Genomic DNA, 25,506 nt, shown 5'->3' with positions numbered 1-25,506 from the left:
CTGTGGTCTGATGAGTTCACATTTCAAATTATATTTGGAAACTATGGACGTGGTGCCCTCCGGAACAAAGAGAAAAATAACCATCCGGATTTTTATAGGCGCAAAGTTCAAAAGCCATCATCTGTGATGGTATGGGGGTGTATTAGGGCCCAAGGTATGGGTAACTTACACATCTGTGAAGGCACCATTAATGCTGAAAGGTCCATACAGGTTTTGGAGCAACATATGTCATCCAAGCAACGTTATCATGGACGCACCTGCTTATTTCAGCAAAACAATGCCAAGCCACGTGTTACAACAGCGTGGCTTCGTAGTAAAAGAGTGCGGGTACTTTTCTAGCCCGCCTGCAGTCCAGACATGTCTCCCATCAAAAATGTGTGGCGCATTATGAAGCGTAAAATACCACAACAAGACCCCGGACTGTTGAACAACTTAAGCTGTACATTAACCAAGAATGGTAAAGAATTTCACTTTCAAAGTTTCAACAATTAGTTTCCCCAGTTCCCAAACGTTTATTGAGTGTTGTTAAAAGAAAATGTGATGTAACACAGTGGTGAACATGCCCTTTCCCAACTACTTTGGCACGTGTTGCAGCCATGAAATTCTAAGTTAATTATTATTTGCAAAAAAAAATAAAGTTTATGAGTTTGAACATCAAATATCTTGTCTTTGTAGTGCATTCAATTGAATATGGGTTGAATAAAGGATTCGCAAATCATTGTATTCCGTTTATATTTACATTCAACACAATTTCCCAACTCATATGGAAACGGGGTTTATATATATATTTCTTCTAGATGTATAACAGTGTTTGCTGTATGTGCACCTTCAATGCAGTTATCCACAATACAGAATAAAACTAGACCATTTCTTCATATGAGCATTTTAGTGATATACATTATTCAACATTTTAATCAAAATATGACAAAAATTAAAAAAAACATTTTAATCAAAAGACTAACTAAAACTAAATTAAGAACTGCTGTCAAAATTTACACTGCAATGGAAAATTGACAGCCTGACGCAGCTGGATTACAGTATCCTCATACGTATTTTGGCTGTACAGCTCATGATTGAAATAGATGTTTCCCGCCTCTGCGTGATATGGCAGCATTCTCGCTCCCCCCGGTGAATCCAAGCTCACGTCTGCCATGCCTGCAGCAGCGAGCAATTACTCCGCAATCTCCATTGCTTCATGACTTTGGTTGGGTCATTATCTTGATATTGTGTGCAACTCCCTGCAGGAGCACGTCACCCGAGAGGAAGCCAGAAGTCTGACTCCACGTCAGTGTGCAGCCATGGACCTCGTGCTTCCCACTATCAAGGTGAGTTGTACATTGTCGGCCGGATCTACCAAAGGTTTGCATGTTTTAAAATGCGTGTAAATAATAATAGCGCACGCAAGGCTGATTCACTAAAAGTTCACGTAAATGAGCAAAATATAGAGCTGTCATCACGTATATGCACAACAGATGCTGATGATCGGGCTTCACGGTGGCAGAGGGGTTAGTGCGTCTGCCTCACAATACGAAAGTCCTGCAGTCCTGGGTTCAAATCCAGGCTCGGGATCTTTCTGTGTGGAGTTTGCATGTCCTCCCCGTGAATGCGTGGGTTCCCTCTGGGTACTCCGGCTTCCTCCCACTTCCAAAGATATGCACCTGGGGATAGGTTGATTGGCAACACTAAATTGGCCCTAGTGTGTGAATGTGAGTGTGAATGTTGTCTGTCTATCTGTGTTGGCCCTGCGGTGAGGTGGCGACTTGTCCAGGGTGTACCCCGCCTTCCGCCCGATTGTAGCTGAGATAGGCGCCAGCGCCCCCCGCGACCCCAAAAGGGAATAAGCGGTAGAAAATGGATGGATGGATGCTGATGATCAGAACACACACAATACTGGGAGGAGAAGCTGCAGATATAATCATACACCACACGCAACGTGATTTCCCAAAATTAAAACAATTCTGCGGGCGCTGTTTTGTGTCTACATTTAGCATGTTTGAAATGTGCGTGCAACTTGGCACAGTGAAAAGGAGGAGATTGCGCTGCAAAGACAGACAATAGACATTGTATATTTAGACAGTCAGAAATAAATGATACCTATTGTCTATTCAACAATGCTATTTAACAATTGTATAGCTGCTGAATGCCTTACAGGGCTGATAAAAACAGGGCTGCCAATTTGTATGGTCTTTGTTAGTTCATGGAGAAGACATACTGTAATAATGCAATACCCTTGCAATGTGCATTTTCTTGCATTTGGATGGAATCAGACACATCATCACAACACCGAGCAGGAGTAAGATTACTAAATCTTGGCGCAGTGGCCGTGCGCAACCCAAGGGTCCCTGGTTCAATTCCCACCTAGTACCAACCTCGTCACGTCCGTTGTGTCCTGAGCAAGACACTTCACCCTTGCTCCTGATGGGTGCTGGTTAGCGCCTTGCATGGCAGCTCCCTCCATCAGTGTGTGAATGTGTGTGTGAATGGGTAAATGTGGAAGTAGTGTCAAAGCGCTTTGAGTACCTTGAAGGTAGAAAAGCGCTATACAAGTACAACCCATTTATCATTTATGTCACTAAATAATATTTTAGTGGGCCCCCGATGGAAAAGTGGGCCCCGAGGTTAAAAATGTTAAGAACTCTGGTTCTTTTGTATCGGCCAGAAAAGTAGTACATATTTGCCTACTGCATGTGAACAACTTGACAAAACACCACATATGATGCCATGCATGTGGAGGAAATGAGTGTATCCATGGTGACAGCCGATTATATATATATATATATATATATATATATATAATATATATATATATATATATATATATATATATATATATACACATAATTTAAAGAGGGCACTCTGCACTAATTTTATATTCATTATCAATTGTACACGCAGTTTTAGCATATCACCTGCAACACGCCCACTAATTGTATTCGGAATGTTATAGTTTGTACATGCTATTTAGTGCATGTTATTTGGATCTTAGTAGATCAGGTCCTGTGTCCGAGACTATGTTAATTTCATTCTGAAATGGAGAGCGCAAATTATGGACAGTTTTTGATTAAACTTTCAGGAAATGTCAGAAATATGATAAGGAACAAGTAATCATATCTGGATCAGCGTCTGGATTCAGGACTTTGTTACTAATAGGGGGTTTAGGGCCTGGCGGATTTCTGCACTTTATAGTGCATTATTTAATCCACCAGTTGTTGAAAATGTAAAATGATTAAAAGAAATGCATTGTGGGAATGGTGAGCAAGGTACTTGGAAATTGTCGAGTGTTTTGTTAAGGTATGTACATAAGCCTCACAAAAAGTGTGTCGGAGAGTTATAACAGCAGGCCAAGTAGGAATCATCCGACAGATAAATTATTTTTTAGACCCTCTTTTATATTTCCTGATGGCTCGTAAATTGTCAGCAAACGAAATTCAGCGTGGCCATATTTATTACATTTATTATCTTTTATACGACTGTTGGGAAGAAGGGCACAGCCTGACAACACCTCTCAATGTTGAGCCAACAACTTTGGAGTAATGATGCCAGAGCCCACCGGAGAACACAAATTGATCACGACGTCTCAGAGGCGCCTTACCTGAAGGTTTTCGATCAATCACGTCACTGGGATTAGTACCATCAGTATTCCAATGCGAACAGTCAATTAACACAGCTGAGCAATGCTTTCAGCGAGAGTCCAGACAGACCGGATCAATAAACGTGATGCATAAAATGATGGGATGCATTGAAATAAAACATCAGCAGGTCATACTAAATCCCCTTAGAAGGAGCTGGATTTCCCCTCTGAAAACATTTTATCCAGACTGAACTTTGAACTGGCGCATACTAATGGACAGGATAATGGATAAATGTACTGGCCCATAGAGGAGCACATGACAGAGATGCAGCTTTATGGACAGATTTTCTATCATGTACACTTGCGACTGTTTGAACTGCGACCTGTTAGAAATATAGCAGAGAGGCAGCTGAATAAATTAATGCTTGATTATAGTAGACACCTGTTTGGCTGTTAAAATAGTTTTAAATAGGCTTTAGCATGAATGTATTATTTTATAAACAACTGCAGAATTCCGCTGATATGCGGCTGTCAAACGATTAACTTTTTAAAATCAGATTTGAAATTTAAAATCAGATTTAAAATACATTTTTTTTTAAATCAGATTTTAAATAAAAAATGTAAATTAAATCAGAGGTTCGCTGTGTATTAAGTTTGATTAATCACAATTAAAAATCATTAGTTTCATTCATATTAATGGCAATAAATGTGCACGGTGCAACAGGGGTTAGTGCATGTGCCTCACGATACGAAGGTCCTGAGTAGTCCTGAGTTCAATCCTTTCTGGAGTGGAGTTTGCATGATCTCCCCATGACTGCGTGGGTTCCCCTCCGGGTACTACGGCTTCCTACCACCTTCAAAGACATGGACCTGGGGATAGGTTGATTGGCAACACTAAATTGGCCCTAGTGTGTGAATGTGAGTGTGAATCTTGTCTGTCTATCTGTGTTGGCCCTGCGATGAGGTGGCGACTTGTCCAGGGTGTACCCCACCTTCTGCCCGAATGCAGCTGAGATAGGCTCCAGAACCCCCCTCGTGTACCCGAAAGGGACAAGCAGAATAAAATGGATGGATGGATGACGATAAATTTTGCACGAGTAAAGAGTCTGAAAAAGAGGAGATTATGTAATGTATTTACTGGCTATAAAACACTCCTGTATTTAAGCCGCACCCACCAAATGTTAGAAGAAATCAATTTACACATAGTAGCCGCACCAGACTATAAACCGCAAAGCTATACCGGAACAAAGGATTTCCTGTCACACGGCAGTAAAGCGGGTGAACACACAAGAAAAACTAATCGTCATGAATTGGAGCGCTGCGGTAGCCAGCTCTCCAATCAGCTGAACAGGCTCAATAACCCTACAGTGACGTTTTGGTGAATTTACGAAATTGAAACAGTACAAAACGAATGCCATTGTAAGTTAATAATACTAGCATAGACACTTGTAAACGTGTTAGCATGTGTGCTAATGCTAATGATGCTAGCTTGATTATATTACGATGGCACGTACACATATGTATGAAAACACATGGAACAGTCAAGTATGAATTGTTTTAGATGTATTGTAAAACTTACAAACCCTGCTAGAAGTGACGAATGAAGAATCCTTTCAAGCAGAAATGCTATGAACGAAACAAATACATTTTCAACCGGCGGCACCTGCAGTGATCAAACTCGTCCGAAAGATGGATCCACCGCACAAACAATAATAAACTTGTTCAGTGTCTCTGTGGACGTAATATGAAAATTATGTGTTGTATACTATACCATATATGGGCTTCACGGTGGCAGAGGGGTTAGTGCGTCTGCCTCACAATACGAAGGTCCTGAGTAGTCAGGGTTCAATCCCGGGCTCGGGATTTTTCCGTGTGGAGTTTGCAAGTTCTCCCCGTGAATGCGTGGGTTCCCTCCGGGTACTCCGGCTTCCTCCTACTTCCAAAGACATGCACCTGGGGATAGGTTGATTGGCAACACTAAATCGGCCCTAGTGTTTGATTGTGAGTGTGAATGTTGTCTGTCTATCTGTGTTGGCTCTGCGATGAGATGGCGACTTGTCCAGGGTGTACCCTGCCTTCCGCCCGATTGTACCTGAGATAGGCACCAGCGCCCCCCGCGACCCCAAAGGGAATAAGCGGTAAAGTATGGATGGATGGATGTGTTGTATACAAAACATTATGGCTGTCAGCGAAGAAAAATCCATAAATAAGCCACACCGTTTCATAAGCCGCAGGGTTCAAAGTGTTAGAAAAAAAGTAGTGGCTTATAGTCCGAAAAATATGGTATACGACATATATTTTCCAGTGTGTCACTTGTTTAAAGAGTGAGATTTGTAAACACCAATCTGCAGGTGTTTTGAGCGATGTGTATTTCTCACAACTGATACTGGAGTTGCTTTTAATTTCATTGTACCTGTTTATAGTGACAATACAAGACATTCTATTCTATGATATCATTGTGGGAAATACACATTACAATGATAAAATAGAACAGAATGCCTTTTATTGTCACGATACACGGGTACAATGAGTACAGTGACAATAATGCATCAACATTCGCTTGACGGTGCATGAAGGTGGGGTTTGAACAAAAACAAACATGCTGTTCATGGAATCTCTGAAGATTTTGATATTCTGGTAGGATGTTCTGAGAAAAGGCAATATCTGGTCACTAAAAGTTTAAAATGCATTATAATTAGTGTTACTGTCTTGTAACAGTAGTATATTATTACCTTGTATACATTTAATAGAATAGAATAGAATGTACCGTATTTCCTTGAATAGCCCCCAGGCATGTAACATGCGCCTGCCTTGAATTATTGCCGGGTCAAACTCGCTCCCCAAATGTATTAGCGCATGCTTATTTTTACCGCCGGGTCAAAGTTGTGACGTCACGAGCGACCCTTCCCCTGCTCTTACTTCCCAAATGGCGGAGGAGTTTTATTTTGCCTTTACTATGTGTAAACCAAGGGTCTTGTTCCACAGCCATACAGATCACACTGATGGTTGTGATATAAAACAACTTGTCTTTAACACTCTTAATAATATTCGCCACACTCTGTGAACCCACACCAAACACATTTCTGGAGAACATTGGCTCTGTAACACGTTATAAACGCAACATAAGAATCACCCAGAATTCCAATACATCCATGACTCTTGGCTATATTACACACCTCGCTAGCACCAAACCCCCCCCGTGCGCCGGTTGAGGTGGGCGGGGTTGGGGGCGTGTGTATAATATAGTCAAGAGTCATGGATACATTGGAATTCTGGGTAAATGATAAATAAATAAATGGGTTGTACTTGTATAGCGCTTTTCTACCTTCAAGGTACTCAAAGCGCTTTGACACGACTTCCACATTTACCCATTCACACACTGATGGAGGGAGCTGCCATGCAAGGCGCCAACCAGCACCCATCAGGAGCAAGGGTGAAGTGTCTTGCTCAGGACACAACGGACGTGACGAGGTTGGTTCTAGGTGGGATTTGAACCAGTGACACTCGGGTTGCGCACGGCCACTCTCCCACTGCGCCACGCCGTCCCCGGTATTTCTTATGTTGCGTTTATAAAGTGTTACAGTGCCAATGTTCTCCAAAAATGTGTTTGGTGTGGGTTCACAGAGTGTGGCGCATATTAGTAAGAGTGTTAAAGTTGTTTATATCACAACCATCAGTGTAAAAGGTACAGTATGGCTGTTGACCAAGTATGCATTGCAATCTCGTATGAGAAGCAGCGATATGCATGCATCCGACCGGCACGCAAATAGCATGTGGGCGCGATGACATGTTGCAGAGCAGTGGTCCCCAACCACCGGGCCGCGGCCGCAGAAGAATTTTCTTTTTTATTTTATTTTATTTTTATATCACACTCAATTTTTTACTGCATGCCATTGGCAAGCGCAGGGGTGAGAAGAGGTTTTAAAATTATTAGCGCCTGCTTACTTTTACCGCATGCCTTGAATATGCGCAGGAGTGAGAAGAGGTTTTAAATTAATTAGCGCCCCGGCGGCTATTCAAGGAAATACGGTACTTTATTGATCCCTCGGAGAAATTACTCACAATAAACAATGATAATAATAAAAAATATAATATATCCATTTCATCCATTTTCTACCGCTTATTCCCTATAATATAATGAGCAAAACGTTTCAGCAAAAGGCCATAGTTACTGTAATGAACGCCCTGAAAAGAGTGGATTGGTGTCTTGAACAACGTCTTTCTGCAGGGATACTCTTTTGTTCTGAATGATCCGTCACTAGTAAGGAGGCATGCGGTAATCTAAGGTCCTTAGATCCACAAGCGATACTGTCACTTGACTCAGCCTCCTTTCTCACTTTCTATCACATGTGCTGCCATGTTATCATTAACATGGCAGGCATAGCTTGCACATTTACACACATGGTAATGTGACTTAATGTGTTTGCTCCCCATGACCATAAAAAAAAAAAAAGTTAACCATGTCCACATTACCCCGGAGCTATTTGCAATGTCAACTATGTATAGTCTTCTTGTGTTTTTTTTCCCCAGCAATATTTCCATGCCGGAGGAAACGGTCTGAAGAAAACCTTCCTGGAAAAGAGCCCTGATATGAAGTCCCTCAAATATGCGCTTAGCCTTTACACTCAACCTACAGATGCCTTGATCAAGAAATATATATGCACCCAAACCTCTCAAGGTAAGATAGATGTTTGTTGTTTTTTTTTCCTGGAGCTCTGAAGTGTATTTTTACTTTTAAATTTGTACAGTTTGTACATTATGAAGCGGGTTCATACGGCCCCATTTGTCATGGTTGACCTGACACATGAAACGTGACAAATAACTTTAACTTTAACAGCCTGATGGCAGTACAGTGTTGATTATCTTGAAATGTGTTGAAACTGTAGTTGCTATGTAGAGTGGTGCTTTCCATCATTTTCAGCAGGCTGCATTGCATAATGATTAACCCCTGCTCATCCTCCGACACAAAATCTACCCCGGAATCCCTGCATACATACATACATACATGTGATTATTATATAACCTTCTATGGTAGACATTTATGTGTTCCATTATGGGGTATTTTTTTCTGAAATGTATAACTTTGGCAAAAGAAATGGACTAAACACAAATGTCCACTGCAGAGGACGTAAGTTCTCAGGAGGATATTCTCATGCTATTTAGTAGCATGTCTGTGGGAAATCCAATTTAAAATCGGCATCTGTCAAAGTTTGTTGTTGTTGAACCCCAAGATGCAGAGAAGAAGGCACGCATTTTGTAAGTAAACATGGTTTAATTAAAATACTAAGACAAAAAACAAACAAAAACCACGCACGTGCGCGGATAACAAACTAAGGGAGCTAACACTGGAGCTAGACAATAAAAAGGGGCCTAGCGTGGAAGCTAGCGGGTAGCAAACAGAAAAAGTGGAAACAGCTAATGGCTAACAAGAAAACACGAAACAAAAGGGCTAGGAGAAAACAAACTACAAATAGCTTACAGGAACAGCTTACCGCTACGACGACAAGGACAAATAGTAGCACGACAGGTAGTAGCTGTAAAGATGACAGACACGACCGGTAGCAACGACACAAGAGCGACAATAATCCAGCCCTGACTGGAGGAAAAAAGTAGGTAAAATAGGACCTGGCTGATTAACACCAGGTGTGGCCACGTGCCAATCAGCCACAGCTGAGGGGAAACAAGGCATTCTAGGAGACAAACAGGAAGCTGAACCAAAATAAGAGTGCCGACAGGAACTAAGGACAGTAAATATTAAACACACAGAGGAGAAACTAAAACACAAACAAACTGTCAGTGGCAAGCCTGACAGCATCGAGTTAGTGTATTTTGAAAAGTGAAACATTACTGTACTTTTGAGTGTTTTTGTATCAGGCATACTTGCTATTTTAGCATTGAAAATTGTAACATTACAGAGAGGAATTGTGACTTAGTCCGACGTGAGTGCTGCTTAAATTATCGATCGGTAGGTTGTGAGTCGAGTCGAGTCATACCAAAGACAATTAAAATGGGACACATTACCTCCCTACTTGGCACTCAGCATCAAGGGTTGGAATTGGGGGTTAAATCACCCAAAAAGATTCCCGGGCGCGGCCACCGCTGCTGCCCACTGCTCCCCTCACCTCCCAGGGGGGGATCAAGGGTGATGAGTCAAATGCAAAGAATAATTTCGCCACACCTAGTGTGTGTGAGTGAGAGTGTGTGTGCGAGTGTGTGTGTGTGTGTGTGTGTGTGTGTGTAAGTGACAATCATTGGTACTTCAACTTTGACTTTTTGTGACTTCACGTGCAAATAAAGGTATCGAAAAATGGCACCGTTAGATTTGACAGGTGAAATTTGCCATTAAAAGTACCAAATTCTGCACCCATCCCTAAATGATACGCATGCAAACTCACTAGTTTGTTACGAAAAGTGGGACGTACGAAAACCGAGGGACTACGGTAGGTACCAACCATAGGCATGGTTGTGTTTTTGCCTCGTCCTTCACTTTACCAGATAAGACCTGGAAAGTCTGAAAGAAAACTAGATGATACAGTATCATCTGCTCACACATGCTACCCAGTGGTTGTTTACGAGCCCTGGATAGTCCCACACCTTAATGTTTCAGTCACACGCAGGATTCTCACAGGGATTAGCCAAACATACAACCTTAAAGTCTTACTGAAACCCACTACTACCGACCACGCAGTCTGATAGTTTATATATCAATGATGAAATATGAACATTGCAACACATGCCAATACGGCCGGTTTAGTTTACTAAATTGCAATTTAAAATTTCCCGGGAGTTTTTTCTTGAAAATGTCGTGTAATGATGACATGTACGCTTGACGTCACGGACTGTTAGGAAATATGAGCGCTGCGCACACACACAGCTATAAGTCGTCTGCTTTAACCGCATGATTACACAGTATTTTGGACATCTGTGTTGCTGAATCTTTTGCAATTTGTTCAATTAATATTGGAAAAGCCAAAGTAGAAAGATGGAGTTGGGAAACTTTAGCCTTTAGCCACACAAACACACGGTGATTCCTTGTTTAAAATTCACAGAGGTGAAACTTTACTATGGATCACAGCGAACATGGATCCCAACCGAATGTCAACCAGCAGGTTTCGGTGAGAAAATTGTGGTAAAAAGTCGCTTCTTATCGGAGATCAGCTGAGCTTGTGCCGTCCATTGCTGCCGTCGACTTCCCTGAGACACTGCGCGTCAACACACCCGTGGACACACCCTTCCGGTTATCAGGTACTATTAAACTCACTAAAACACTAGCAACACAATAGAAAGATAAGGGATTTCCCACAATTATCCTTGTAAATGTGTCTAAAAACATCGGAATCCGTCCCAATGCAATCACGTTTTTTTTCTAGTCCGTCGCTATCAATATCCTCAAACACAAATCTTTCTTCCTCGCTCAAATTAATGGGGAAATATTAGTTTTCTCGGTCTTAATAGCTGTTTTTGTTGGAGGCTCCCATTAGAAACAATGTGAAGTTGTGAGGAGCTGTCACGCCAAATTTCTCCCCCCCCTATATAACCTCCCCCCCCCATTTACTTCCGGGGTCATGATTAATACAGACGTTTTGTTAACGCTATATTATAAAAATATAACGCTATACTATTAAAATACAGACGTTTTGTTAACGATATATTATAAAAAAAAAAAAAAAATTTACAAACACATGCTATGGGATGGCGCATTTACTTCCGGGGTCACCTTTCCTCTTATGTCATCCCATAGCTTGTGTTTGTAAATTGTTTTTTTAATTTTTTTTATAATATAGCGTTAACAAAACGTCTGTATTTTTATAATATAGCGTTAACAAAACGTCTGTATTAATCATGACCCTGGAAGTAAATGGGGGGGTTGTAGGGTGAAGAAGTTTGGCGTGACAGAGCCCTCACACGGGTGACGTCATCGTCTGCGACTTCCGGTAGAGGCAGGGCTTTTCTCTTAACACCGAAAGTTGCAAACTTTATCGTGGATGTTCTCTACTAAATCCTTTCAGCAAAAATATGGCAATATCGCGAAATGATCAAGTATGACACATAGAATGGACCTGCTATCCCCGTTTAAATAAGAAAATCTAATTTCAGTAGGCCTTTAATTACTGAAGCTATACTAGGTTGCCTTAAAGCACACACTTCCCCCCCATCAGTCTTAGCTGCTTCTACATTAAGCTGAAGGGATCAGAGTCTAGGACCTGACATGACAGTAATTACGTGCATCTCCCTGTTGTTTGTCTCTTTCCCAGTAAATGAATAGAAAGCAATAAAAACAAATGAAAAGGTTGCCCTCTTAACCCCCTTGTGCCTTGCAGGCTCCCACGCTTGAATGCTCCCTGCTCTTTCTCTCTAGCATCACAAAGATGTGAAAGAGTGACGGCATTGTAGGAATCATACAAAAGTATATGATTCTTCTATAAGTTTGCTCTCTATCTTATCATCAGTGACCCACTTTGTATGTGCCGCGTTCATCTGTCTCCATACCAACCTTTACCGCCCCCACCCTTCTGAATTACCTCCAGGTGCATAACCACGTTCAAGTGGCAAAGCTTGCATATCGGCAGGCTGCCATGGCCGTGCTAACTGACGCTCTTGGCATCCATATTAAACCTGTCTCCCTTTTATTCGGGATGGGCAAGGGAGCTGATGCGCGTTAGGTCAGCCAACAGTGTGGCAAGAAGTGGCTCTTGAGCAGCGTTCATTAATCACCATTCCCCCCCCATTGCTTGTGACAGCGACACATTTAGAGCGTGCACTGGTTTATTCCACAGAAGCCTACTTGCGCCTTGTTGGGCTAACACGTGGGTCAGCAACCCGTGGCTCTTTTGTGCCACCCAAATGGTTCTTGGAGCATTGTTTAATAAATATTGAACAAGGAAAATGATTGGGATTTTTTTGTCTGTTTGTTTTGTTTTAGTATGTTTTTTTGTTTGAGGATGAACAAGACACAAACCTTCCCATTTGTTAGAAAGTCCACAGGTCCGGGCCCTCTACTCCTCCTACTTATAGCACACACACTCACACATATATAAGACTTTGGGGGATTGACCTGCAGGGAGGCATTGTAGGGGGGATAAGGACGCCTCCTATGGGACTCCAGTCCTCCTGTCTTGTCCCCTGCTCGTCCATCAATAGCTGCATTATAGACACTTAGGATTTGGGGGGCTCGGCTTGGTTGGGACCTACCATGACCTTGATGTCCCCCAATTTTAATCGCATTATTAGTTTCAAAAGCATACACATTTCACTCACGCTACTGTACACACACCAACAGGGACTGGAGGTCGGCTGTAACGGCTGGCCTCCTAATTTTAACTGCACAGTAGACACTCTGGGGGCCCTGTACACATGGATGAGTGGGTTGGGGTTTGGGAGTACGGCGCGCCCCTCATTGCCTCCTCGGCCAGCGCGGGTTGCGGGGACTGCGGTCTGGGTGCCTGCCACTCCCGGGCAAGACCTCGCTGAAGGTGTTATTATTATTATTATTATTATTATGTATGTGTGTATATGTATTTATATGTATGTGTGTATATATGTATATGTGTATGTGTGAATATATATATATATATATATATATATTTGTTCTGTATTTATCTTATTTGAAAGAAAAAATAATAGTACAATATATGATTTATTTGTGTGGGGCGTCGTGCGGGTCTCGCTTCCTGTTGAGTGGGGTCCGTGCCCGTGTGGCCCGTCCTTGCGCTGTGGAGTCTGTGTTGGTGACTTGATGCGGTGGCGGCGCGGCCCCTTTGTCTGGTCTGGATGCCGTATCTCGGTTGTTTGGGCGGTGGTGTGTTTGTGCGGGTTTGGGTTGGGGTGGTAGGGTCTATTGGTGGGGGGGGTGTTGATGTCTCTTGTTTGCGTGTTGGCATTTGGGCTGACTGGCGGGCTGGTCTCCATGATCCTGTTGGCGTGTGGTTGCCGGTCGCAGTTTATTTATTTATTTATTTTTTTCCCCCCGATCACTTTGATTTGATGGGGTGGTGCTGGCTGTCTGGGGATATTGCAGCTGCTGTTTCTTATGCCGTTTGTTTGTGGTGTGGGCGCCCGAGGCTGCTGGGTCCGGTGCAGGGGGGTGGCTGATGTTGTGACTGGTGGTAGCGGGCACTCGTGGTGGTTGTCGGGGCTGACTGACCAGCTGGCTTCATACTTGTTTATTGTCGTGTTGATTGGATTGTCGGGTGTGGGCCTGGGGTGCCCTTGCGCCCTGCCGCGCCGCCCTTTGCCGCCCGGTTTCACACCGTTGTCTGGGCCGGGCTTGTGGGGGGTTGTCCCTGGGTGGCGTGGGTACGGGGCCAGACCTGTGGGGCTTGGGGGTTCGGCTAGTTCTCAGTGGACAGTGGATGCCTGGACTTCATTGCTGTCCCTCCGACATGTGTATGGATTTGTTGTCGTATAGATATTTGTGCGTGTGTATGTGTGTATGGATGGATGCAAATGTGTGTATGTATGTATATTGGTGTGCATGTATGGTTACAAGTATGTGTGTTCATAGATGTGTATATGTATGTGCGTATGTGCATGTGTGGGTATGTATACATATGTATGTATGTGTATGGGTGTGTATGTATGTATATATTTATGTATGTTAATATTTATGTTTTTATGTATTTATACACGTGTATGTGTGTGTGTATGTTTCTTCATATATAGGTGTATGTATATGTGTGTATCTGTGTGTATGTTTGTATGTATGTATGTGTAAGTGTATGTGTGTATATATGTATGTATGTATGTGTGTATGCATGTGTATATATATATATGTGTGTATATATGTTTGTGTATATGTATATATGTATATATATATATATATATGACTATATAATATGTATGCCGGTATGTGTATGTATGAATATATACATACACACGTGTGTGTGTATGTATATATGCAGATGTATATAGTTGTATATGTATGTGTGTGTGTATGTATGTGTGTATGTATATATACGTATATATGTGTATGTATATTTCTGGGGATACGCTCTGGGCATGCTGGTCAATCGGGGTCGGCGCCTCAGGCTACTGCATCCGGGCTGCATGTCTGGGGCCCCTGGGTCCCGCTGTCCATCCCTTCCAGGTGTCCTTCTTGGTTGGGGCCGGCTGGGTCTAGTCTCCTCATCCATTGTGGTAGCTTGGTGCTGCAGGGTATTCCGAATTGCTGCGAGTCGGCCAGCTGCTGGTGTAGTGAGGTTGTGTGTCAGCCTGTCTGTGAGCTTATTTATTTATTTATTTTTTTGTGTGTGTATATATGTATGCGGAGGTATGTGTGTATATCTATGTATGTATGTATGTATATATGTGTATGTGTGCATATATGTATATATATGTGTGTATATGTAGGTATATATATGTATGTATGTGTATGTGTATATGTGTATGTGTGCATGTATGTATATATATGTGTATATGTGTGTTTGTGTGTGTGTATATATATGTATGTGTGTGTGTATGTATGTGTATGTATGCATATAGAAGTATTTTACACTTCTCTTTTGTAAAGTAAATCTGAACAGCCGATATGGGCATTTACATCAACTATATGATTTGCCTGAGAAGCTAAACAGGACAAAAAAAAAAAAAAGAAAGTGCACAGGTGTGAATGCTTTACTGATTCGAGTATTTGGTGAACCTACTAATTTTCACGGTTCTTGGACTCACCATAGTGTGGACTGTGACGCAACACTTTGTTTACATGTCAAATCTTCCACTCGCTCTTTGTCTCATTTTGTCCACTAAACATTTTACACTGTGTGTGAATTTACAAAGGTGCGCTTTGTTGATGTTGTTGACTTGTTGCACTGCTATCCTGGCAAATTTGGTCAGTGCATGACTGCAAGCTAATCCATGCTAACATGCCATTTAGGCTAGCTGTATGTAAGTATTGCATCAGTATGCCTCATGCGTATGTATATTTGAGCTCATTTAATTTCCTTTAATTTTTGTCTTTGTGTATAAGTTTTCCATGTCTCATGACACATTATCTGTATGTAATATTGGCTGCATTTCAGATAGTTGTGTGCCATGTTTTTCCAGTCCACAGCAAACATTACTTAGCTTGCCTAAGATTGTATACATCTATGAAAAGAAGAAAGCCTTAACTTGGACACACACACAGAAAACTTAAAAAAAAAAAAAAAAAAAAAAAAAAGACATTTGGTGATCTTAACAGACAGCGGGGCAATTGTAAATATGAAGTAAACAAAGAGGAATAATGGCAGACGGTTGAAGGAAAGAATAAAATAGATTTGGGCGTGTTTTACGACACTCATTTGGCCATCAAAAGCCAGTAAATTCCAGGAGTTACCTCACCTTCTGAGTAGCCTCTGATTTACTAATGGTTTCTAATGCTGTAAAAATGTGTGGAATGTATATTCAATTTCAACATTTATGTCAACGAAGATTTGCTTCAGCCCGTGACACAGTCATTTTTAATAGTAGGCCATTGTATCTAATAAAGACACTTATGTCATGTGTTGCCTTCATTATAAGACTTATATATGGCTTTTAATTTTTGGCGGCTCCAGACATATTTGTTTTTTGTATTTTTGGTCCAATATGGCTCATTCAACGGTTTTGGTTGCCAACCCCTGGGCTAACACAAGAATTCATGACTAAAGTGTCACTTTTTCTCTGTGGTTAACATTTACTATGTTATAGCTTTCTCATGTGTTATGTATTGTTTTGCACCAGATGAAACGTAATAAGCACTCCCCTTAATAGCATGCATACCTTAATACCCTTTACCAAATATATTGTCTATAAACCATACTTTACAATTAGGGGCATCCAAACTTTGTCACCTTCCAGCTTGTTTAAAAAAATACAATTTTTACCACCAAAACCAGCATTTTTGCAAACATGATAGCACATGCAAAGTTGATCTACTATACTTGTGCAAAGAGGAATGCGTCTCTTAAATGAGCAGAATAAAGAGTGTGATCCTTTTATGGAGAATATATGCCAATTATTAAATATTCACAATATTGAAGGGAGGAGATGCAAACGTAATCTATTTGAACTTGCAATGTGATTTATCAAAACTGAAAATTTTCTGCGAGTTCATATTTTTCATGTCAAGAATGCACGGTTACCCAAATGGCTGTGAGAAACTGTCTAACGGTGTCTTGCGTTTCATTTGTTTCTGTATTCATTTCCTTTCTAGTGCTGTTATTTTTATTCTACTTCCTATCTGGCTCCACCACTCTTCCGACCTGAGCACTGTCCCCCTCATCTGTCCCTGATTGGCAGTCAGGGTACACCTGTTCCAGGTTGCCAATCAGGCTTCTTTATAGGCCGTGCCGACAGTGTCGTTGTTTTGTTTATCATGTTTAGTACCTGCATAGGTTCCCCTATTCTTTTTGTGCACTTCCCTGCTGCACTATCTTTGTTTTTGACCATTATATGTATCATACCTGCACGCCGTTTCCTGTTTCCGCGTTTTGGGGTCACAACTACGCTATCATGCGGCCAAAACATGACAGAAAGGAGACAATCGTAGTGCAACATCAGACAATGGCGAGACAATCCTTTATCCGTGTGCAGTATGTCAACATATTTGAACTGTCAGAAATAAATATATTAGACTTATCGTCAATTCAGCCATGACATCTTAAATTTGTAAAGCTGCTGGATGACTTAGGAGGCTGATTGAAACATATTCAACTGCTTTGTTTTAGTGTCTGCTTCTTTTTGTGTTTAAAACAGCATTTGCAGTATACATTTTCTTGCGTCTGGGCGCATCGTTAAAATACCGGCGCCTCACTGGCATTCTAAAAAATAGGTTCCCTTGTCCAGATCACACATCTATATCGCCCAAAAAAAGGTGGTTCATTTTATATTTTTCGATACCGTATATTACACACAAGAACTTCATTTCAAAAGGGCGGTCTGCACCACGTTTGCACGTGTTATTAATTGCAATTGGAACACTCGCAACACACCCACTAATAGTACACACAATTGTTTACTTTGTGCATGCTGTTTAGCACTTGTATGGATCTTAGTAAGTGTTGAAAAGCGCTTCATGAATAAAAAGTATTATTGTTGCAATGAAGGTAATTGCAGGCCATAATCATTGTATTGTACAAGAACAACTTCAACTTAAAGGCCTACTGAAACCCACTACTACAGACCACGCAGTCTGATAGTTTATATATCAATGATGAAATATTAACATTGCAACACATGCCAATACGGCCGGTTTAGTTTACTAAATTGCAATTTTAAATCTCCCACGAAGTATCCTGTTGAAAACGTCGCGGAATGATGACGCGTATGATGATGCGTGCCCGTGACGTCACCGGTTGTAGCGAACATGTTCTTCCAGCACCGCTCACGGCTAAAAGTCGTCTGCTTTAATCGCATAATTACACAGTATTCTGGACATGTGTGTTGCTGAATCTTTTGCAATTTGTTTAATTAATAATATATAAGTCAAAGAAGAAAGATGTAGGTGGAAAGCGGTGTATTGCGGCTGCCTTTAGCAACACAAACACAGCCGGTGTTTCCTTGTTTACATTCCCGAAGGTGAAGCTTTACTATAGAACAGAGCGGTCAAGCGAACATGGTTCTCTACCACATGTCAACCGGCAGGTTTCAGTGAGAAAATGGTGGTAATAAGTCGGCTCTTACCGTAGACATGAGCGGAGCCTGCGTCCTCCTGCAGCTCCGGACTCTCTTACCTCCTCCCACCGGAGACACTGGCGGTCACCCAACCCGTGGCCACACCCCTCCGACTTTCAGGTACCATATCATCTCACTAAAACACTAGTAACACAATAACCAGATAAGGGATTTAACTGAATTATCCTCGTAAATGTGTCTAATAACATCTTAATCGCTCCCACTGCCCTCGCCTTTTTTTTTTCTTTCTAGTCCTTCACTCTCACTATCCTCATCAACAATTCTTTCATCTTTGCTCAAATTAATGGGGGAATTGTCGCTTTCTCGGTCCAAATCGCTCTCGCTGCTGGTGGCTATGATTGTAAACAATGTGAGGAGCCCTACAACCCGCACACATCGTCTGCTACTTCCGGTACAGGCAAGGCTTTTTTATTAGCGACCAAAAGTTGCAAACTTTATCGTCGATGTTCTCTACTAAATCCTTTCAGAAAAAAAATATGGCAATATCGCAACATGATCAAGTATGACACATTGAATGGCCCTGCTATCCCCGTTTAAGTAAGAAAATCTCATTTCAGTAGGCCTTTAAAATATTCAAAGTCCTACAGCTCAAAAGGTCCCACATTAGACTATTGTAAGTCTGTTGGCCAAAATCGAGCTTGGATTCTGTAATTTTGACTTTATTTCCTTTGGATAAGCCCTACTGGGAACACATTGTTTTGTGAGTCTGTACATTTATACTAATGAGCTGTGTTTGTCCACACTTGTCTGAAGGGCTACTGTCCACTTTACCACCTTTTACATTCACACTGTAACTGCACTTGTTCAGCGTAATAGATGCAGTGTATCACACCGATTAAAATCTGTGTCGAATAAAGCATTTTAATTTGCTGCACAACAACAAAGCTTTTAGTTTATTTTATGAAAATGTAAAATGATAATGCGGTTAATTGGACCAACAATTACAATATTTATAACTTAAACCTAACATGACGTTACTTTATTTGCACAACCATAGTTATATTTAGGTATAGCAACTACACATTGATGCAATCTTTGTGTCCTTTTTTTACGTTTAGTTCAGCTCTTCTGAATAAACTTGACTGCATCACAGGAAGTTTCTCGAAAAAATCAAACGTTCAAACATTTTACAAAGTGATCACTGCAGACACGAGCATGGTCCATTTAAATTCCAAAAGATGAGGAAGGTGGTATTTTTAAGAGCCATTTTCTTCAACGCACTTTAGTTTTTTATGGATTTTATTATCTTTATGAGCCATGTCTTTCAGGACTTGATTAATGCTATTTCCCATATTTTTATTTGAACAACTGGAACACCCAAAAACAGAACAGCAACTCAGCATTTTCTGCTCAAACTCTACACTCGCTATCATTGGTCTTAATGCAATGTTCTAACTGCTTGACAAAGAAGAAAAACGTCAAATGCAACCCAGCAAAAGCTTAAACCTTTACAACACTGTTTTGGGCATATACAGGAAGCATGCTCATCTAGCTAGCGACGTATCACACAAACCTGTGAGGGAAATGATGAACGTTTGAAACTTTACATTACTGGGGACGTATAAAATGTTGAAAGTCACAATATCTTACACTCATAAACATGTAAACAACAACCTTATGTGTAAAAAAAAAAATAAAAAAATTATAATTAAAAAAAAAGGGAGTGACCTAATGGAGCAGGAAATATTTGACTGTATGTGGAAAAACCTACAATATTCTTACATTGCTTCAATAAATGAAAGAGTTAAAAGTGTTGTGTTGTAGCTTGCCGCTTGAGTAATTTCACAGCAGTTCTTAGCTTAATCATGCAGCAGTGACTCCCTCCTCCTCTTAAGAGTATCATTACAATAAATCACCCGGCTTGTTTTCTTCATTAGTGGCTTTAACGCATGCACCGTGTTTGGCACATATTGATCAGCTATCAGTCCAGCACGCTCCTTCATCAACTGCACGGACGCTCACGAGGCTGCTGACTTTCTGCAAAACATGTGCTGTGCATTTAAGGTCTAATTGTCTGTCATTTTTGCACTCGGAAGCACACTAGTTTAGGTTGGGAAGATGTTGTATAAGAGATGTTCATAACCATTTGCAACCATAATAAAAAAAAACAAACACTGCAAACTACAACTTAAGTCAGTCCACATTGTTTTGTTGGTAAAGACTTAATTCAGAACATTATTTTTTTACGATATCTCCTTGCACCATCTGTCCCTTCAAGGCAATCAAACACGTTCTTGCTCAGCCCGAAGCAAAAGACAACATTTTACAGCCACCATTGTAAAAACAAGTGTTCTTTACCTATTGCTTTTTATGGGTTCAAAGCATATTTTTGTTGTTTTTACTCCACTTCTTTCTAAACATACAAACTGTTTGTATTCAGGTCAGTCAAGTAACGGCTCGGTGGGCGAGGTGTCCATACAAGTGAACCTCATCTCTCATCCCGGCACCGGGGAGCACAAAGTCAGCGTGAAGGGTGAGTCTAGTTGTTTTCAAACTCTATAAGTTGTCATTTCTATTCAAATGTATTCGCGCTTGCAGCAAATGCTCGCCTAAGGCAGCTCTTAGAATGATTGTGCAGCCGGCGGGCCACCTCCTCTTTAATACTGCACGGGAATCTTGTTTATTTGGGTTTACACATTTATCAGGTGAGACTCTTATTTGTAAAAACACATTTTATGTTTGGGTTATTAATATTCTTGTAATAATAATAATTCATAAAACTACTGTATAACTTATAAGATACAAGATTGTCATGTGGACGCTAAACAATTTACTATTCCGTTTGTCCGCCTGGTTTTTAAAATAGGGATTTAATAATAATAATGTATTATCCTTATTATTATCATTAATAATAATAGCAATAGGCATGTAATCAAAAATGTACAATAAATACAAAATATTTAATAATATTCAATATTTTTTTATTTAGTAATATACAAAGAATAATTGTTTATTATTATGATCAGTATTAGTACTATATTATCCTTACTGGTAGTATCATATCATAAAAAAGTAACACAATTTATAATATGGTAATAATGATAATAATATGTATTATTCTTCTTATTATGATGTTATTATTTTTCTTATTATTATAATATAATAGTACATTGTTGTCATTATTAGGTCCATTAAAAGGATTACAAAACAGACAAACAGAATGGTAATAGGCAAACGTTGTGTTATGTGTCCATGCGGCAATCTTGTAAGTATTGTAGTATTAATATTGTTGTATTATGTAGTTATACAATGTATTGTTACTATTATTGGTATGATTACTTTTTTTTATTATGCAAGTGACTTTTTTTATTATGCTAGTGTGTGAATGAGAGTGTGAATGATGTCTGTCTATCTGTGTTGGACCTGCGATGAGGTGGCGACTTGTCCAAGGTGTACTCCACCTTTCTTTTCGATTGTAGCTGAGATAGGCACCAGCGCCCTCCTCGACCAGAAAGGGAATAAGCGGTAGAAATGGATGGATGGATGGATGGATGATAGTGTTAAGGCAGATATAAGGGTAAGCTTTTAGTTATGAAAAACAAATATATATTTATATGACATTGCAATATTAATATTGTTAATTTATTCATCAATCTTTATTGCAGATCTTAAGATTCATTAAACATATAAAAACACAATACAAAACATTAAAAACAAAAAATAAAATAACAAAACATTAAAAAAAGATAAAACATAAAGCCCAAATGTCAGTTTCTAACATACAAACATGTGTGGCAATGGTTCCACAGTCCAGAGGAGTACCTAACAGAACTGCAGCCAGGGTTCATTAACACAGTGATTATGTCATGTTCAGACTCAGATGCTCTACACATGAACGTATACAAAAGGTTGCGTAGCAACACTGAGAAAGTGGGCACCCCAACACTAACAGACATCTGGCTTGCACTGGCGCTTCTTGGAATTCCAAGGAGAAGCCTCATACTGTACAATCATTATAAGCAACCTGCAGCTTCTGTAAGCTTTTCTGCTGATACTTTACCCACAGGGCGGCAGGATACAGAGGAGTGCAATAGGCTTTGAATAAGTTGATCTTTACATCATTTGTACAATAATAACATTTCTTTCTCAGCATGTTGGGTTGGGTATACAGCATACGCCGCTGTCTGTATAGGTCCTCATCATCACCCAATAGATCAGTAATGATGTGCCCCAGATACTTAGTTTTATCACACACACTCAGCACCTGTCCTGACAGATAGATTGAAAGAAAAGAGAGATCCTTGTCTTCTCTTGTTCTACATATCATGATGACACTTTTTTGCATTGTATTTCACATCATATTTTAAACCATAATCTGTACATATATTCAGGAGCTGTTGAAAGCCAGCACTGCTAGGAGACAGAATGGCTGAATCATCCGCATACATCAAATGATTAACCACAGTATTAACAAGTACACATCCTGTTCTACAGGTATTGAGCTGGACAGATAGGTCATTCATATACATCCCATCTGCATGCTCTAATTAGCATACCAATATGACAGAATCAGAATCAGAATAGTTGTATTGCCATTGTGTGAGAACGGGTTCACAAACTAGGATTTTTTTTTTGGTGCAATCGTGCAACATAGAAGACATATGAGACGGAATAGGTAATAAGATCAGATAGAATTCTGATGATACTATCAGGCACGCCCCTCTCTTTCAGTTTTAAAAACAGTTTCTGATGGTTGACTCTATCAAAGGCTTTCGACGCGTCAATATAGCCAACTAAAACTGAGGAGTTCTTACTTTTATACATGTCAATCACTTCTTTCAGTGCATAGATACAAAAGTCAGTACCATGCTTAGTTTTAAAACCAAACTGATTGTCAGCAGTGGTCAGAAAAGCGCTTAAGCGGTCTAATAAAATTCTCTCTATAACTTTAGAAAGTATGCTGGCAAGTGCAATAAGCCTGTAATTATCCATGCTTCCCACCTTACCTGCCTTGTCCTTGAAGACATTTGATGATATTATTATTATAGAGTTAAGACAGACGTAAACTCTTAAAACTCTTGTATATCATTACATATATTTTTGATTATACACTAATATTATTGTTGTAATAATTATTGTTAGTACTGTAGTAGGCGTAGTAGTCGTATTAGTAGCAGTAGTAGTAGTATATTTATAATACAGTATATGTATACAATATAATACGAGTACTACTTCTTCTAAATATTTGTTTTATTTTTTCAGTATTTTTTACAAATAAATAACGATGAGTAGTTAAGATGGATTACAATACCGGCAATCATATTTAAAATGGAGTTCAAAAAAACTATTTATAAATTGGCATTTTTATTTTTTTCCAAGATGGCGCTGCTGTAGTGGCTGCTGTAGGCAGGAGCTCTGTGCTCTTGTGTCATCCTTTTGTGTTTCCCTCTTGTTTTCATGTCTTATTATATTTTTTTGCCTTTTGGTCCGGGACCCTTTGGGACTGTGTGACAAGGGGTGCCACTTTCGTGACCTCTGTGGTGCTTTTTTTGTGGACTTCTGGATCTGCGTCCTGGGAGCCTTTTGGCCATGGAGACCAGCTGCTGGGTGTCTGCCACACCGGAGTCGGTTTGGAGGGACTGGCGGATATGCGGATGAGGGGACAGGACTGCAGAGTTTGGAGGGACTGGAGGAGATGCGGATGAGGGGACAGGTCTGCGGAGTTAGCACTGAGCGCTGGGACGGAGAGGCTTCGTGGTGTCTTGGCTGGGTGAGCAGGTGTCGGACACCTCAGTCACCTTGGACGTATCCTCGCTCATCCATGCGGACTGGACACTGGCCGAGAGTGGAGTCTGCTGTTTCGGTTGCTTTGTTGGGTCTGCTCCTGTCTCTGGCCATGCTCCCTCCACCCCAGCGGACGATGGCGTGGAACACCGCAGAGGCCACCACAGTGCATATGTTTCTTTTAGTTTTTATTCATAGCTGTATGTAGAAGTGTCTGCTTGTATCTGCTGCTTTAATGTCTTTAATGTCCTCTGTGTTCTTTGATGTTTGATGTTTCCCTCTTACGCACATGGAAGAGGGCTGTGTACCATGGCTATGAGTTGTTGTTTTTTTCCCTTGGCCTCAGTCTGCACCCCCTCTCCAGGGCCCAGGCTAAGACCGATTTTTATTTTATTTCATTTTAATCTTCTATTTTTTTCTCCCATTTCCCCCTTGTTTACCTGTATCTCATCTTTTTTGTAAGGGGCGCTGGAAGCCGGCAGACCCGTCAGCGATCCTGTTCTGTCTCCCTGTAATGTTTGTCTAAACTTGAATGGGATTGTACTGAACATTTTAATTTTCCTGAAGGAACTCTCCTGACGGAATAAATAAAGTACTATCTATCTTTTGTTTCATAAAGGTGGTAGTTTGTAGTGGGGTTATTTTTTGTTTAGTTTTTCCGGAGAGTGAGATGCTTATTTCTGTAGTTGTTATGTACAACTCACTCAGATATTGATTATTGGCCGTATTGGAGGAAATAGAGTAATGTTTGTCATATTTTATATGCGGGTAACTACATAGAAAAACATATGCAGGATGTGGGCGAGATTCATTTTCTTTAATAGCTCAAGCTATCAATTATGATTTATGATCCTTCACACCAAAAGGGGAAAGAATACTTGTCATCATTTACCTCCCGCTGCTCCGTTGAGTCTCGCAGCACTGATTCTGTTAAATAGACCTTCTTTTTTCTCTCATCACACACTTTGTGAGCAACATAACGGCTATGACGACGTGTTCATAGTTGTACAGTTATGTTTATTAGAAAGACATAAGATGAGGAGTGCGATGCTGCGCCATTAGCTTGTAACGACACAACACGGACGTTTGAGTGTAGTTATTCACCGTAATCGCACCATTCCAGTGCACCGCAACAAAAATGATTGTTGGAGTGCATTATGGTCCGTTGCTGCACTCGGTATTTCTGTCTTAGCGATTATTATTGCTATAATATATGTTCATCTATATATTATTACTTTGTTGTGTGCAGCTAATTATGGTTAGTGTGTACCTTTTCTTTCAGTGGTCGGTGTGAACAACCTCCTCTGGCAGACCAATGCCATGTTCCGGCCATTTGTGGAGGTCAACGCCATCGGGCCGCACCTGGCTGATAAGAAGCGCAAATTCAGCACCAAGACCAAGAACAACAACTGGTCGCCCAAGTACAACGAAACATTCCAATAGTGAGTAACGGCAACAACAGACCCACACACACACAAACCTGATATGCGCGCAAACAAATATCACCTCGTATGTTATACATTAAACTACTGTAAGTATTCAAATGATAATAATATATA

The 25,506-nt window shown here is 40.6% G+C and overlaps 1 protein-coding gene and 1 long non-coding RNA gene across 5 annotated transcripts in view; one reads left to right on the top strand and one right to left on the bottom strand.

Moving 5' to 3' along the window:
• LOC133537142 (protein unc-13 homolog C) overlaps nt 1–25,506 on the top strand; it is a 400,509-nt gene that overhangs the window by 360,343 nt on the left and 14,660 nt on the right. For all 3 annotated transcript variants that reach the window (XM_061878045.1, XM_061878036.1, XM_061878053.1), the window contains 4 exons: nt 1,245–1,325; nt 8,102–8,249; nt 20,604–20,696; nt 25,230–25,389. In XM_061878045.1, the coding sequence (XP_061734029.1) occupies nt 1,245–1,325; nt 8,102–8,249; nt 20,604–20,696; nt 25,230–25,389 (482 nt within the window). The remainder of the gene's footprint in view (nt 1–1,244; nt 1,326–8,101; nt 8,250–20,603; nt 20,697–25,229; nt 25,390–25,506) is intronic.
• LOC133537159 (uncharacterized) overlaps nt 21,796–25,506 on the bottom strand; it is a 71,537-nt gene continuing 67,826 nt past the window's right edge. Inside the window, exons 2-3 of one of the 2 annotated variants that reach the window (XR_009802612.1) lie at nt 25,218–25,313; nt 21,796–22,432 (exon numbers count right to left, since the gene is read on the bottom strand). This is a non-coding gene — a long non-coding RNA (uncharacterized LOC133537159). The remainder of the gene's footprint in view (nt 22,433–25,217; nt 25,314–25,506) is intronic. The other variant, XR_009802613.1, reaches the window with a different exon arrangement.

The sequence above is a fragment of the Nerophis ophidion genome, linkage group LG02, assembly GCF_033978795.1.
Source record: "Nerophis ophidion isolate RoL-2023_Sa linkage group LG02, RoL_Noph_v1.0, whole genome shotgun sequence".
NCBI lineage: Eukaryota > Metazoa > Chordata > Actinopteri > Syngnathiformes > Syngnathidae > Nerophis > Nerophis ophidion.
This window is presented reverse-complemented; position numbering and strand designations above follow the sequence as displayed.